Source organism: Notolepis coatsorum (genome assembly GCF_963971535.1).
Source record: "Notolepis coatsorum genome assembly, chromosome: 13".
Taxonomy (NCBI): domain Eukaryota; kingdom Metazoa; phylum Chordata; class Actinopteri; order Aulopiformes; family Paralepididae; genus Notolepis; species Notolepis coatsorum.
The window spans coordinates 2191513-2208040 of NC_140177.1; the positions used below are offsets into that span (position 1 = coordinate 2191513).

Genomic DNA, 16528 nt, shown 5'->3' on the forward strand with positions numbered 1-16528 from the left:
AAAAATTAAACACAACTTCCAACAACTCAACAACTTCCAAAACTGACGCACAAAGAGATGAAATAGATATCCATCTTCTCGTCGGACTAGGGGGGGGAACTGGCAAACAACTGTGTGTGTACATCCCAACAAATGTGGAGTGTTCCTTTAAGATCTTGTGCACACAGCAGCACCCACGCACAGTTGTCGCTTACAGATTATTAATATTACATTGTCAATACAAGCCAAGGAGAAGTTGGCAGGTCAAGTTGGCAGGACAAAGTCTACCCCAAACTGGGTGTGAACTCAAGCGTGAAAGTCTTCAACAATAACGTCAGCCTCATCAGCGAGAATTAGCACAAGGGGGTGTATGAGGTCGGTGTGAGTAATGTGCAGGGCATACAGAAAACAAACAAATGTTTGTCATGTTTTTTGTTGTTGTCGTGGGGCCCAAAACTGGCTAGTGTGCGAGGGTTCCACGGACAAGGAGTGACACCTAGTGCCTGGTTGGGAGGACCAGACTTCCAAGACCCTTCCAAGTTATTCTATTCGACTCTATTTGCTATTCTACTCTATACTCTATTTATTGGGGTTTCTTAAAAAAAAGGGGGAATTTAACAAAAAGCAATGCTCCCTCACACACTTCCAAAAACATTTCGGATCAGATTTATTTTTGTTTGGCTGTTCATATATATATTTTTTAAATGTGGCCAATATCAGATTCCAGTGTGAACTGGTCACACGCTTGAACTGATGTGCAAATGAACAATAAAGAAGATGTAAAAGGATTGTGACAAATGTCAATCTATTCTAGAGTGACAAACAACACACTGCAGCACCCACTCTCCACACTTTAGATCACACAAACACACTTTATATTTATTGATAAAGGATTTGCACTACAACTCGTACACCTACTGTAAATTGTACCTAAATTGCACCTCATCCCATTTCTGCCTTGCACTATATAGTATTGTATTAGTACACTGCATAGTATTGTATATTATATGGTAACTCAGTTACGTCTATTCTGCATCGAACATTGTACATATGTCTATACTGAACACTGTGACCTCATTTATTTACTTCTAATTTACATACTATACTATGTTATTTTATTTCATACTTATCTTGTCTTGCACAGTCTCTGGAGCGTAACAGTAAGAAGCATTTTGTATAAAAGTATTCTGTACTTCTGTATGACAACTATTAAAGAAACTTGAAACTTGAACTTGAGTGACGTAAAAGTCGTATGAAAGTCACGTGACTTCAGACTGAGGTCGCATTGCAAAAGATCAGACCTGTCATCACATATAAAAAAGTGGCCCAAATCAGGATTGAAAAGATCAGATTCTATGTGATTTGTGCCGTTCACACTGTCGTGACAAAATCTGATCTGAGAAGACGATTTGGGACACTTTCATCTGTAGTCTGAATGTAGGGGGGTTCCATGGACGTCATTCACCAACATTGTCTTTCATTACACGTATATGTGCATGCTTATCAACTGTTTCGCCTGTTTTATAGCAACACTACTATCACCGACATCTAAGAAGGGAGATCCCCCCTTGAACGGCCCTTCTAAGGTTTCTCCCCTCCACATTGCCTGTGGTGCTTTTTTCCTATTGCTAGGTTTTTAGTGAGTTTTTCCTTAACTCAGCGTGGGTTATGTCTGGGAGTGTTATTTAACATTTTATTTAATTTTATTTTATTTTGGATTTCTTAGTGTTTTTGTCTTTGTTCTTGATTTATTGTGATGTTTCTTCTTGACTTGTTTAAAGGAAAACTCCAACATTTTGGGAAATTTGGAGAAAATTAAATACAACCTAAGGGGGTCTAGTGAAAAGTTTGAAATAGTTTGGGGCCCTTTTATTGATTACATAGCTAAGCTAAAAGACACTATAGGACAAACGAGGGGGGAAGGGTGAGTGAGGGATATGCGTTTGTATGTTGTTGTTTTCTGTGTTTGGTGTGTATGTGTAGGATTAGGTAGGACAGGGGAGTGAAAATACATTCAATTGTGTATTGTATTTCATTGTACCTTAACCCTTTCACTGCCGCACTACCAAACGGTTAACCCTTTCACTGCCACACAACAGCAGGTTAACCCTTTCACTGCCACACTACAGAAGGTTAACCTTACTATCACACTACAGACGGTAATAATTCAAGCACTCTGAGATTTGGTTTCCAAATGTAGAGTGCACTATAAATTGAATGCATTATTATTATTATTATTATTATTATTATTATTAAATACATTTATAAAAAATGAAAAAGATTTGCGGCGGGTGCGTGGCTTACCTCCATGATGCCTATGTAGTAGGAGAAGGGCGTGATGCGCAGGCCCTTCACCATGATGTCAGAGAGGTGGTAGGGGTACAGCATCAGGTGGTCCCTGCTGTACTTCAGCAGCTCCTCGTAGTATTTACGCTCATCCTTCCTGACGTGGCGCACTGTAAGTAAGTAAGTAAGTAAGTAAGTATTTATAAAGCACCTTTCATACATGTCATGTAGCTCAAAGTGCTGTACACAATTATAGGCATATATAACGATAAAAGCAATAAAGTCATAGTGATCAGTTAAGATCAATGTTTAAAAAAAAAAAAATTATAATAATAATAATAGTAACGTAAAAATGAAAATAACGTAAAAACAGTCATTTGCTTACCAGTTTGGGAGAACAGGTCCGCACAAACATTTCCGCTCAGTGGCAACCGGAAGTGCACTAAACCAATGCACTTGTATGGTAGGTAGCAATGTTTAGGTCTTATAATGCTAGTGTAGTTACGTTTTTATCAGTGGTCATAGTTGGGTCCATAGTGCTTTACCAAGTCCCATGGATCCATCAGTGGCCGTGTATTGTGTGCGTATGTACCCGTTCGCTCATGTGGTCAGTGGCCAGAGTTGGGTCCACAGGACTTATCCAAGTCCCATGGACCCATCAGTGGCCGCGTCTTGTGGTAGAAAGAAAGAAAAAGAAAAACGTATAAAGAAAACAGTCTAAAGTTTGAAAGTTTAGGAGGTCCGCAAAAACACGCCTTCAGCTCAGAAGCTGAGGCGTGTCAAAAACTTTTGAAAAACTGGAGGCGTGTCTCCTATTGTACCCATTCCTTCATCTAAAAAGTTTGAAAGTTTGGGAGGTCCGCAAAAACACGCCTTCAGCTCAGAAGCTGAGGCGTGTCAAAAACTTTTGAAAAACTGGAGGCGTGTCTCCTATGTACCCGTTCCTTCATCTAAAAAGTTGGGTCCACAAGGCTTATCCTAGCCTCATGGATCCATCAGGTTTTTCCAAGCCATAACTATTTGTAAGCTAGACTGTATAGGTACGTTTTTAATTTTCCTTTAAAAATGTGTATAGAGCTGGCGTTTCTGATGTGTGTTGGTAGTGTGTTCCATAGTTTTGGGGCATAGTTGGCAAATGCCATACTTCCTATCCTTTTTTGGTTTCTGGGCGTGTCTAGTAAACCTGTAGTGGATGACCGTAGCGTTCTTGAGGGCAGATAACTAACTAGGGAATTTGCTATGTATTTTGGGCCTTGCTCATTAAGAGCTTTATATGTTAGGAAAAGGACCTTGAAATCAATTCTATGAGTTATTGGAAGCCAGTGCAGAGTGGCCAGGACTGGAGTGATATGTTCTCTTCTCCTTGTATGAGTTAGTAATCGAGCTGCAGAGTTTTGGATAAGCTGAAGCTTCCCAATGGTTGCTTTGGGAAGACCAGTGAACAGTGCATTACAATAGTCAAGCCGACTTGATACAAAAGCATGAATAAGTTTCTCTGCATCCTTTTTATTTACGAAAGGTCTTACTTTCGCTATGTTTCTTAGGTGGAAGAATGACGTTTTCATGGCCTTATTTATATGAGACTTAAAGGTCAGGTCTGAGTCCAAGATGACACCTAGGCTTGTAACCTCAGTCTTTACATAGGATGACAGACTCCCCAGGTTTTTACAAAGCACTTCCCTTTTCGCTTTTGGGCCGATCAATAGGATTTCGGTCTTGCTTTCGTTTAATTTTAGGAAGTTATTGTTCATCCACTTGTTTATTGCTAACAGACAATTTGTAATGGACTGTATGGCTGTAGTGTTATTTGGTTCTGCGGAGATATATAGTTGTGTATCATCAGCATAACTATGGAAGCATACATTGTGGTCTCGAATGATGTCCCCGAGGGGCAGCATATATAGTGAGAAGAGTAATGGACCAAGGCAGCTTCCTTGTGCGACTCCAAAATTGCTGTCATGTTCCTCGGATACATTGTCTCCAAGCTTAACATAGAACCTTCTCCCCTTAATGTATGTTATGAGCCAATTTAGTACATGATCGGAAAAGCCAACCAGTCTTTCTAGACGACTGATCAAGATATTATGGTCAATCGTATCGAACGCTGCACTAAGGTCCAATAGGACAAGAATTGAGACTTTGCCAGCATCGGAGTTTAGCCTGAGGTCGCTAACTATTTTGGTAAGGGCAGTTTCAGTGCTGTGATTTGTTCTGAAACCTGATTGTAGTTCCTCCATGATGTTATTATCTTTGAGAAAGGAGTTTATTTGTACTGAGACTATCTTTTCTAATATCTTGCTGATAAATGGAAGGTTCGATATTGGCCTATAGCTTTTTAGTTCGTTTACATCTAAGTTTGTTTTCTTTAGTAGTGGTTTTACTACAGCTGTTTTAAATGCATCTGGAAAAGTGCCTGTTTGAAGAGACATATTTATGATTTCAAGGACATGATTTGAGACACTATCAAACACCCGCTTGAGAAATGCTGTTGGTATAGGATCGAGGCAGGAGGTGGCGGAATTACACTCAGAGACAATCTTACAGAGGTCAGGTAATGTAATACATGTGAATTCCCCCATAGTTATCTCAGGTGGGGTTTCACTCATAGCCAGATCCATATCAGCGGTAATTAGGGATGCTCGATATTGGCTTTTTTACCGATACCGATATTCCGATATTGTCCAACTCTTAATTTCGATACCGATACCGATACCGATATCAACCGATACCGATATATGCAGGGTTTCCCCCCAAAAAAACTGAATAATTTCAGGTAATTAATAATTTCACTGGATGCATTCAAAAGGCTTTCTAAATGTAAGCATTATCTGTGCAAAATATGATAATTAAAAAAGTAAAAATTAACATTACATATCTCTTGTTGTTGAATTAAACCAACATGCATACTTTTGACAATAAATAAAATAAGAATTGGTTCTTACTTGCTTGCCTGGGTAAATAAAGGTTAAATAAATGTAAAAAAAAAAAAAAAAAAAAAAAATTGTTTTTTTTCTTTTTTTTTTCGATACCGATATTTTCCGATATCACATTTTACTGCCGATATCGGCCGATAATATCGGTCGGCCGATAATATCGGACATCCCTAGCGGTAATGCTTGCTCTAATCAATGATATTTTTTCATTAAAGAAAACTGCGAACTTTTCACATTTTGTGGCTGATTGCTGCGGTATATGGGGGGGTGGTATGTTAATCAGCCGGTCAATGGTGGAAAAAAGTACCCTGGAGTTACCCATATTTTCTGAGATCATTTTGGAAAAATATTCCTTTCTCGCAAGTTGTATTGCCTTATTGTATGCGCCCATGGCGTCTTTGTATAAATTAAAGTGAGCTGTGAGTTTGAGTTTCCTCCATTTTCGCTCGGCTATCCTACATTTTCTCTTGTTATCTTTAACATTGGTTTTATTTAGCCATGGAGAGATTCTATCAGTTTTTACCTTTTTAACCTTTAGAGGGGCAACAGTATCTGTCACAAGATTCAAGAGTTTTATTTAGGGATGTCTGATATATTGCAAATGTTATTGCTGTCATCTTGGCCAGGTCTCCCTTGCAAAAGAGATCTTGTATCTCAATGGGACTTCCTGGTTAAATAAAGGTTTAAAAAAAAATTATCTGTATCAGTTTAAAAAAATAATATTTTTTTTTTTACATTTATTTAACCTTTATTTACCCAGGCAAGCAAGTAAGAACTAATTCTGATTTTTATTTATTGTCAAAAGTATGCATAATGTTGTGTTAATTCCACGACAAGAGATATGTAACCTGAAATTATTCTGTTTTTTTGGGGGGGAAACCCTGCATATATCGGTATCGGTTGATATCGGTATCGGAAATTAAGAGTTGGACAATATCGGTATATCGTATATCGGTAAAAAAGCCAATATTGAACATCCCTAGTTTTATTCATCACAGACATACCAGGGCACACAGTGAAATGCGGTTGGCCATGCCCACTTCGATTGTGCAATAAAAAACAATAGAATAGTAATAATAATAAAATAGCAATAATAATAAAAAGATACTGTACAACAATCACAACAAGGTATTTTCTTAGTGTCCTTTTCCTTCCTTTAAAGTGACCTTTTCTTGTGTTTAAAGTGACCTGTGTGTGTGTGTGTGTGTGTGTGTGTGTGTGTGTGTGTGTGTGTGTGTGTGTGTGTGTGTGTGTGTGTGTGTGTGTGTGTGTGTGTGTGTGTGTGTGTGTGCGAGTGCGTGTGTGTGTGTGTGTGGACCATATTGATCTGATACTTCAGATAGCTTGGGGCTGAACCATTTACTATGTTGAACATGTGGTTCAGTTTCACCTGTTCAACCCTGAGGTGCACTGGTAGCAGTCCCACCTTTATGAATGGACCTGTCTCAAACCCTGCCCCTTTTCTTGATCCTCCAATCACAACTGTCGCTTACCTCGGACAAACTTGGTTTGTCCGAGGTAAGCGACAGTTGTGATTGGAGGATCAAGAAAAGAGGGCAGGGTTTGAGACAGGTCCATTGCACTTTACTGTTACATTTGCACTCTGGTCGGACGCCAAACTGCTTTTCGTTGTACTGTACTTGTGCTGCGTGATGACAATACAATAGAATAGAATAGAAATCCTTTATTTATCCAGAGGGAAATTCGGCACTACAGATCGCTCACAGTAAACAATAAACATTTAGTTAGTCAATAAGACTAAAATATTGAATAATAATAGTATAAAAAATAAGAATAAAGAATTAAATACGGTCCGGGATATACATTCTGGTATGTAACGTCACGGTGACCAAATGCGTCCACATTTTTATAGGATTCTATCACATTTTCATAACAATAGCGAATATAATTTACCCTGCGCCGTTTTCATTGAGGTTTCTTACAAATTAACGATGTTTTATTTGTCCTTTATATGCGGATAACATTCAAATCTTAAATTGTACCATTATGTTCCCGTTTAGACAACAAACATAATGCTAATGATGCACTTTTGTTAAGATAATTGGGTGACCATTCTCGATCACTGTACTCCGGTCCCATTAATAGTTTAACGGTTAACGCTGTTCAGATCGCGTTTTCCTAATCTGGTGCTGACCTGTGACCTGTGACCTGTGCTAAAGGTCTTGGGAATTGTATTCATGTTGTAGTCATAACATTTTCACCTTTTAATTTTAAACCAATGCTGCCATCTACTGACAACAGAAAGTGTTGTGTATCGTCACCTTGAGAGGCTACCCGCACTTCCGTAAACACCGTCGCCCAAAACATATTCTAGATTCCCACTTTTTACTGGTACATAGGTTCATATCTAATAGTCTTTAGATGACTAAATATAGATGAATACTCATGAAATTTGATATATATATTCTAAAATAAGTATAATTTCACTTCATCTACCTGTCAAGTTCAACATGAAATTCCCAAACGCTGATGGTAAAAAAAAGCCTGGATGTCGCGCAAAATGGGGCGTGACCGAATTTGGTCCCAGACAATAAGAGTGACTGAGATTGGTCTACGTTCCGTTATATACATTCTAAATTTTTTAATATAAAATATACACACAGCCAAAGAATATATACAGAAATACACAGTAATAAATGTAACAATTGTAAAGTGTAAAGTGACCAGGAAGATTATGAGAAGTGTAAAGATTGTAAAGTGTCCAGGAAGATTATGAGAAGTGTAAAGAGTGTAAAGTGTCCAGGAGGATTATGTCAGATAGTACTGTCACCCTGTGCTCAGTGATGCAGTGAGGCACAGTGATGCGTTGTAGAGTCTGATGGCTGTCGGAATGAAGGACTTCCTGTGCGGTTCAGGGTCTAATCTAATCAATCTAATCTAATCTAGAACGTGGTCTAAATTACCCATCTGCCATTGTAGGAAGGAGGCTGTAGGACGCAGTAGGTCAGCACACCGGGGCCAATAAACAACCATGAGGCAATAACATTAGGGCTGTCTTAAATACTTCGAAGCTTCGTTCGATGGGCATGGGATTCGAATATGAAAATAAAATTCGACTATTAAAAAAAAAAAATATATATATGATATTTATTTTGCAAAATTAACTCTGCCTCTCTTTGTTAATTACAACAAGCAATGCTGTTTGTTATTTAAGATGAGGTCGGACTCGGCACTGACAGATTTGTGTTCATTGTGCTGCTTTTTATAAAGCCTCAAATGACAGCTTACAATATTTCATGAAAGCAAATGTTTCGCTTGTCTAAGATTTAAAAAGGTTTAAACTTTACAGCACTGACAAAATTGAACAAAGTGCTGTACAAGTCCCACAACATTAAAAAAAAAATTATATTTTTTTTCTTTTTCGAAGCTTCGATTTAAAATCGAATCTCGGCCCCGAAGCTTCGAATTCCAAAAAAAAATCGAAGGTCAGCCCTAAATAACATACACAAGGGCATGCAATAATTAGCTTTTCTATACACTTTTTTTTTTTTAACATAGTCCTTTAAAACATACAGTAAGATTAAACAAAGATCAAAAGCTTTATTTTTGTCCTCGTTGCTAAGCAATTCAAGGCGCCAGTTCCTATACTGCTGCTATAGGCGGTAATAAGTACTCTGAATCAAGCAAAGAGGGCAGAGTTTGAGATAGGTCAATTGGTATCACTATCTACTAGTGGTAATCCCTAGTGGCACGAACTAGTTGTATTGTCAAGTCAACTGTGCCCGTGTAGGCGGGAGGGGGGGGGGGGGGGACCTCCAACAATCGATGCAGGGTAAATAAAGGTTAAAGAAGGAATATTGATTCTTGGACGACATCTTTACAACGCCGTTAGGTCTATATTACAGGAGGAGGGAAATCAATATCATTGATTATGTGTGGCTTATATTATTACAAGGAGTCGGACTACTGCCGATAGATCATTTAAGCTGTGCCATCATTTATCTGGTGACATAAACCCTTTTTCGTTAAGTGAGAAGAGACGTAATGAGAATGATGTTGGAGAGAGGGGGGGGGGGGGGGCGTGAGAAGATAATAGGCCCAGGTCTGAGGACCTCCTCCCACCGGGCTCCACAGGCGTGGACATGGACTGCTGGACAGCAGGAGAACCCGAGAACTGTTAGGACTGACACAGACTCTGGTGCAGTGTGCTATAAGGCTGAGCCCGAATGTTCGAACGTTCGTTCGTTACGTTGGCATTCGAATTCTAAATACAATTTTTTTTTAATTTTATTATTATTATTTTTCTTTTTTTATTCTTTTTGTGTGTTTTCACAGTTTCTTTTTTTCACAGTTGCAGATAAAGATTAGGCTACACTAATATTATAGTATTAAAAACTGCTGAGTTATATTCATTAAAGAAAGTTGATTTAATAAAAAAGAAAGACTAATTTAATCAGATTAATCACTTTTTTCAAATTGAGGATTTAGTTTGAGGATATTTATGAAAAAAAAATAATAATAATAATAATATTTATTTTGAAAAAAATAAATCAAATTTTTTAATTAATTTTTTTATTAAAAACAAAGGTTCGAACGTTCGTTCGAAAAACCCTGACGAAGTTCGAATCCCAAAAACAGGCTTTGGGGACAGCCTTACTATGTTATGGATCATGTCATACCATCATCACTATTATTACTGACTGATTGAATCCTGCCATTCCACTACTACTATTACGAATGTGCTATTACTACATTCAAGATTCAAGAGGTTTATTCATTACATACATTACATACACAAGAAGACATATAGTGAAATGAAGGTGGTCATGCCCGCTTCAACTGTGCATAAAATACAAATAATAATAGAATAAAATAGAATAGATAATAAAATAGAATAAAAGTACTAAGGTAAAATACCATACAATGCTAAGCTTAGGTAATGAGTCCTATGTACACTACTATACATACAATATACAACATTCTATATGTTCATTACTATTATTATTGCTATTATTACCTCTTATGCCTGTACCTCCCCTCCCCGGTGCTGCTATGACACCTGACTTTCAACCCAAGGGGATTCATAAAAGGAACACTTGACTTGAATTATGAAGTTAAATAACCTGAAAAGGATGGAAATGAGTGACACCTGAAGTTCCTAAATCTATCAGCGGAGAAGAGGAAAGGACTCGTGTGCATCACACCATGCAATAATCATCATGATCACGCCGCTAATTCGTGCGTTATTGTCATCGGTTTGCTGTGGGCCTGTGTGACAACCAGCCACCATAAATACATCTACGTATATATATGGGAAAGAATGTTTTGGGTCCATCGCACCACAGGTGTGTGCAAAGAGGGCGATCGAGGGGCGGCTGGGTAGCGCAGCGGACTAAGCGCCTGCCTACCACCGCAGAGACACTGGTATCGAATCCAGCTGTCAGCGGTACCTCCGGCTTGGTCGGTCGGCCATACTGACACGATTGGCAGTGTTAGCGGGTGTGTATCCTGGTCGTTGTAAACAGCGACTCCTATAGGTCGGTCGGGGCGCCTGCTCAGCGAGGAAGGGAACTGGGGGGAAGTAGTGTGAGCCTCCCACGCGTTACGCCTCACCAATGAGAGTCCTCGTTGTCAGGTGAAAAGAAGCGGCTGGCTGACTCCACACATGTATCGGAGGAGACATGCGATAGTATCTATCAACCCTCCCTAGACCGGCAAGTGGGGGGGAAATGCGCGCAATGACCAGGAAGGGAGGGAAAGGAATTGGCATAATGACTAAATTGGGATGGGAGAAAAATGGAGAAAAATACAGAAAAAGGGGGAGAAAAAGTCGATACAAAAAGAAAAGAGGGCGATAGAGTATGTCAACGATCAAAGAAATATGCCAATGATCATATGCTGGTACAATAATATGAAACTGAGTCATCATCAGCACTGTAATATCTATTATTATTTAACACACAGCAGCAGTGGTCCAGGGACGTGTTCCAGCCCTAGGCTTTCCTGAGCGCGAGACGTCCCTTATTGAACTTAATGCTATTTATCAAGGGTCACGCCCACAAACGTCTCATGTTGAGGAAAGCATTGGATTGGAATGTGTCCGACTGTTGAGTACTGCTGCTGTGCAGTTAAATAATAATAAAAAATATCATGTTCTTATTTGCGAGTGCCGATGACTCTCGTTTGATATTATTTTGATGCTTGATTCGGCACCCGGTAAACTAGTTTGAAGACATTGGAGTTGAGCCAGTTCTTCTGTTCGATGCCGGCACAATACGCCTGTTTGTTGTCAGATTCAGAGTTAATGGCTGACCCAATGCAGGAAGAAAGTTCACATTATCGTGGCCCATCAAGAGCCTAAATGAGGGAGTGTGGTAACTTTAAAGAAAGTGAGGGTTGGTTCTCAGGGTTCCTCCAGTTTTCTCTGAACTTAAGAAAAACGTAAAACACCTGGAATGTCCTCCGACTGACTCTGAAGTAGGGCTGAGCCCAAATGTTCGAACCATTGTTCGTTACGTTGGCATTCGAATTCTAAATCAACATTCGAATTTTTTATTGTTAATACAAAATAAAATAACATTTTATTTTAGAATTTTTTTTTCTATTCATTCTGTTTGAACCAATGGGGGTTTTCTTCACAGTTGCAGATAAAGATTAGGCTACACTAATATTATAGTATTAAAATAAACTGATGAGTTATATTCATTAGAAAGTTGATTTAGTAGGCGGTTAGGTGGCCGAGCGGAGATTGCGTTCGTCACCAACCCCGGAGTGTTCGCCTGTTCGAATCCAGCTCACAGCTCCGGCGTTGTCACCAGCTTGGCTGGCCGTCTGCACTAATACAATTGGCTGTATTAGAGGGTGGGAGAAGCTGGCGGGGTGGGTCCGGGTCGTTGTAAACAGCGACTCCTACAGTTCGGTCGGGGCGCCTGCTAAGCGCGGATAGGACTTGAGGGGGATAGTGTGGTCCTCCCACACGCTACGCCCTCTCGATGAGAATCCGCGCTGCCAGGTGAAAAGAAGCGGTGATTGGCTGGACGTGTGTCGGAGGAAGCACGTGGTAGCCTCCACTCTCCCAGATGATCTGACTGTGGGGGGTAAGTGCGCAGCGACCAGGAAGGGACTGGGAATTGGCATACGACTAACATTGGGATGGGAGAAAATCGGAGGAAAATGGAGGGGGAAAAAAATCAATAAAAAAAAAAAAATTGATTTAGTTGGGCTGAGGCTTCTCCCTGGGCTGGGCTGGGTCTGGAAAGTTGATTTAATAAAAAAAAGGCAAATTTAATCAGATTAATCACTTTATTCAAATTGAGGATTTAGTTTGAGGATATAAAAAAAAAAATAATAATAATAATAAAAATAAAATTATTAATACTTTTTTTTTTGTAAAAACGAAGGTTCGAACGTCCGTTCGAAAAACCCTGACGAAGTTCGAATCCCAAAAACAGGCTTCGGGGACAGCCTTACTCTGAAGCTGAAGGTTCTTCCTTCATTTGCTGCATTTAAAAGTATGATCTATTACTGACTGCCTATATGTATGAAATTGATGATAAACTGTGTCTTGTTTTGTAAGCTTGTCGTCGCTGTAAATGAGGATAACCTCTGTGTTTTACGAGTTGAAATAAAGGTTTGAAATTAAATGAAATAGTCTGTTCATCATCCACGAAGGGCGAACGCAGTGCATCTCATAGCCTCTCTCTGTGTCAAGTCAAGTCAAGACTTTTATTTGTCACGGCATACAAGCATACAGTGAAATGCGGGGGGTCATGTGCAATAATACAAGTAATACGAATAAGACATTTGTGCAATAATACAAGTAATAAGAATAAGACATAACAGGTATAATGTACATAACGTTTACAGCCTCAATCCGTTTTGGTTTTATCTAGGGATGTCCGATATTATCGGCCGACCGATATTATCGGCCGATATCGGCAGTAAAATGTAATATCGGAAAATATCGGTATCGGTAAAAAAAAAAAAAAAAACAATAACATTTTCTTTTTTTTTTTTTTTTTTTTTAACATTTATTTAACCTTTATTTACCCAGGCAAGCAAGTAAGAACCAATTCTTATTTTATTTATTGTCAAAAGTATGCATGTTGGTTTAAAATGTTCATTTTTACTTTTTTAATGATCATATTTTGCACAGATAATGCTTACATTTAGAAAGCCTTTTGAATGCATCCAGTGAAATTATTAGTTACCTGAAATTATTCCGTTTTTTGGGGGGGAAACCCTGCATATATCGGTATCGGTTGATATCGGTATCGGTATCGGTATCGGAAATTGGAGTTGGACAATATCGGAATATCGGTATCGGTAAAAAAGCCAATATCGAGCATCCCTAGTTTTATCATATCCCTGTGGGCTACAATCACACTAGGCCACATTCTTGAAGAGGTTGATCTATAGACGGGAAAATAATCTACTGAGAACTTTCTTAACCCATTGTAACTAGGGGTGTAAAGGTACTGTACACGTATCCATACCGAACCGTTTCAGTGTGTACCGTACCGTAGCGAACGGCTGTAGTGTGTACCGAACGAATACAACGGTATGTTAACCGGGGGCTGTTTTTTTCACAATCTAATCTAATATAATTATTATTTTATTTTTTTATTTACAAGTCGATTATTCATTTCAATATAGAATATTCGTTGACAGCCCTACAAGTACAATTAGTTACTGCACACTACATCACCCCTGAGTGGAACATGGAAAGCCAAACTTTCCCCCGCTGTGCCGAAAACCCGTACCGAACCGTGACTTCAAAGCCGAGGTACGTACCGAACCGTGGTTTTTGTGTACCGTCGGACTCGTTACACCCCTAATTGTAACATATATATCGTTAATCCCAGTGTTTACAAACATCACCAATCATAAACAAACTTTGCACAGCCACAACAACACTGCAGATACAGTTCGACAACTCACATTTACCCGTAGTCTAGCATTTGTCCTTGTATCAAGAGTGCATTTAAATCAACGAGAGAATGTAAACATGTCCTCATTCCTTGTTTCTTTATTTTTGGGCGGTGGGGGGGCGAAACACTATGAATTGAAAATGGGGGACCCTGATGTAAACAAGACAAACGTCTTTCTCTGGTCTGCAGCCCCTTAACAATTGTGTGTATTGAGCCGTACTGTATTGTACCCATTCTGCAATCTGTTAAATAAAGTTCTCATTCATTCATTCATTCATTCATTCATTCAACCCGTTTGTTTATGTTTGGATCACCGAGTGGGCCTTTAATTAACAACGCTGAGGTCTCGTCACGTGATGCTCACCTAGGTTATTGCGGAATCGCAGCTGGTTGCGGATGCTGTAGAGAAGCACATGCTTCTCATATTCGCGTTGAGAATTTCCCAGACCCTGCAACAACAACAACAACAACAAAACAGTTTTTTTAGACTCTTCTTGTATCACAAACAGTACTGTATTTGTAAATCTGGTATGTCATAAATGTATAGATGTAGCAGTACTGTCTATCTGTATGTCATGTTATGTTATGATGAATTGAAAATGGGGGACCCTGATGTAAACAAGACGAAAGTCTTTCTCTGGTCTGCATCCCCTTATTAACAATTGTGTGTATTGAGCTGTACTGTATATTGTACCCATTCTGCAATCTGTTAATACAATTTCCAATCAATCAATCAAATCAACACAGGACATGTCAGTGGTACTGGTGTGCATGCACGCAAACAGGAGGTCATTCAGTAGAGTAGAGGAGGGTGAGTGGCGCCTGGCTGGCATAGCAACACAAAGCAGTCATCCTCCACTCAACCCGCCCCCAGTCAGTCACACGACGTCTTCTTCTTAGCAGCAGCAGCATAATAGGAGCTCACTCGTTCTGGGGGAGGTGGGATTTGAGCTGCAGCCTATAAATAGCATTATATACTAGTCTTTTGACATCTTGCAGCGTGCCATTACTAAAATGAAATGCATTCGGCGCGCACACACACACACACACACGTGTGTTATGGTTGTTATGATGAATTGAAAATGGGGGACCCTGATGTAAACAAGACGAAAGTCTTTCTCTGCTCTGCATCCCCTTAACAATTATTGTGTGTATTGAGCTGTACTGTACTGTACCCCATTCTGCAATCTGTTAAATAAAATGTTCAATCAATATATTCGATAATACCGTCGTCCCGATACACCACCTGTCAAATGGATCATGATGAGGTGCAGATTCACAGTTATATCCTCCTGGGGCAGCTAGTCGGCTAAGCTAATGGTCAGTGGTGGTGGTGGTGGCTTCAGGTGAATCAATGGCAGGATCCCTGTTGTTGTGTAGATCATGCTAATTGCTGCACATTGACAGCCGTCTCTACCACACTGTCAACGCTGCTGTCACTGCGACAGGCAGCTCTACACCCCGGGGGGGAGATCTATTCAGTGATCAGAGGTTAATAACCTACCTGTTTGACATTCGCAGGTAGCTTGGTCCACGGGTAATTCTGCCTGATGTGAAACTCCACGTCCGTGTTCATTGCTAGCTAGCTATAGGCAACACACACAAAAGCAAGACCCACACAAGATGATCAGAAACGGGGCTAGTCTCGGGTAAGTCCACGACTACCAACCCACCCCCCCGCCCGGTGCTATAAAACGAATAAATATCAAGCAACTTGGATACCGAAAAATTGGTTGTCTGAGGATTCTTATTTTCCCTTTTCAATAAACGTCCCACTTCCTTGTTGTATTTTCGAACGACCCGTTCGTCACGCTTTTGGCTATCTGTCGTCACTTCCGCTCCCGGGAGGGTGAATTATGGAAGAGCAGAAGAAGAAGAAGAAGAGAACTGATGGATTGAAAATGGGGGACCCTGATGTAAACAAGACGAAAGTCTTTCTCTGGTCTGCATCCCCTTAACAATTATTGTGTGTATTGAGCTGTACTGTACTGTACCCCATTCTGCAATCTGTTAAATAAAGTTTTCATTCATTCATTCATTCATTCATTCATTCATGCATTCATTCATTCATTCACTCATTCACTCACTCACTCACTCACTCACTCACTCACTCACTCATTCATTCATTCATTCATCATTCATTCGTTCATTTTTTCATTCATTCATTCATGGTGTTATCAAATATCAGCACCATCACCATTGTCACTGTATAAAACATAATATACAACTATGTTAGAAATATTATACAACGCACACAAACTGTGCAGAAGACATGCGTTTTCCTATATGAGGCACACAGCAACCCTGCCTGTGCCCTCTATACCCCAGTTTAGACAAGATTTATATTAGTCAAGCCATACTCTGTCTCTCTCGCTGATTTGAATAAACTGCCCTTTTACATGTTATAAAAACATAAGACATTATAATCACAATCGAATG

The 16528-nt window shown here is 39.5% G+C and overlaps 1 protein-coding gene across 1 annotated transcript in view; it reads right to left on the bottom strand.

The window, feature by feature from the left end:
• Positions 1–15725, bottom strand: part of fam91a1 (family with sequence similarity 91 member A1) — a 94726-nt gene extending 79001 nt beyond the window's left edge. The window contains exons 1-3 of the mRNA XM_084327187.1: positions 15594–15725; positions 14454–14538; positions 2284–2435 (exon numbers count right to left, since the gene is read on the bottom strand). Coding sequence (XP_084183313.1) covers positions 2284–2435; positions 14454–14538; positions 15594–15665 — 309 coding nt within the window. The 5' untranslated portion in view covers positions 15666–15725. The remainder of the gene's footprint in view (positions 1–2283; positions 2436–14453; positions 14539–15593) is intronic.
• Between the last annotated feature and the right edge of the window lie 803 nt (positions 15726–16528).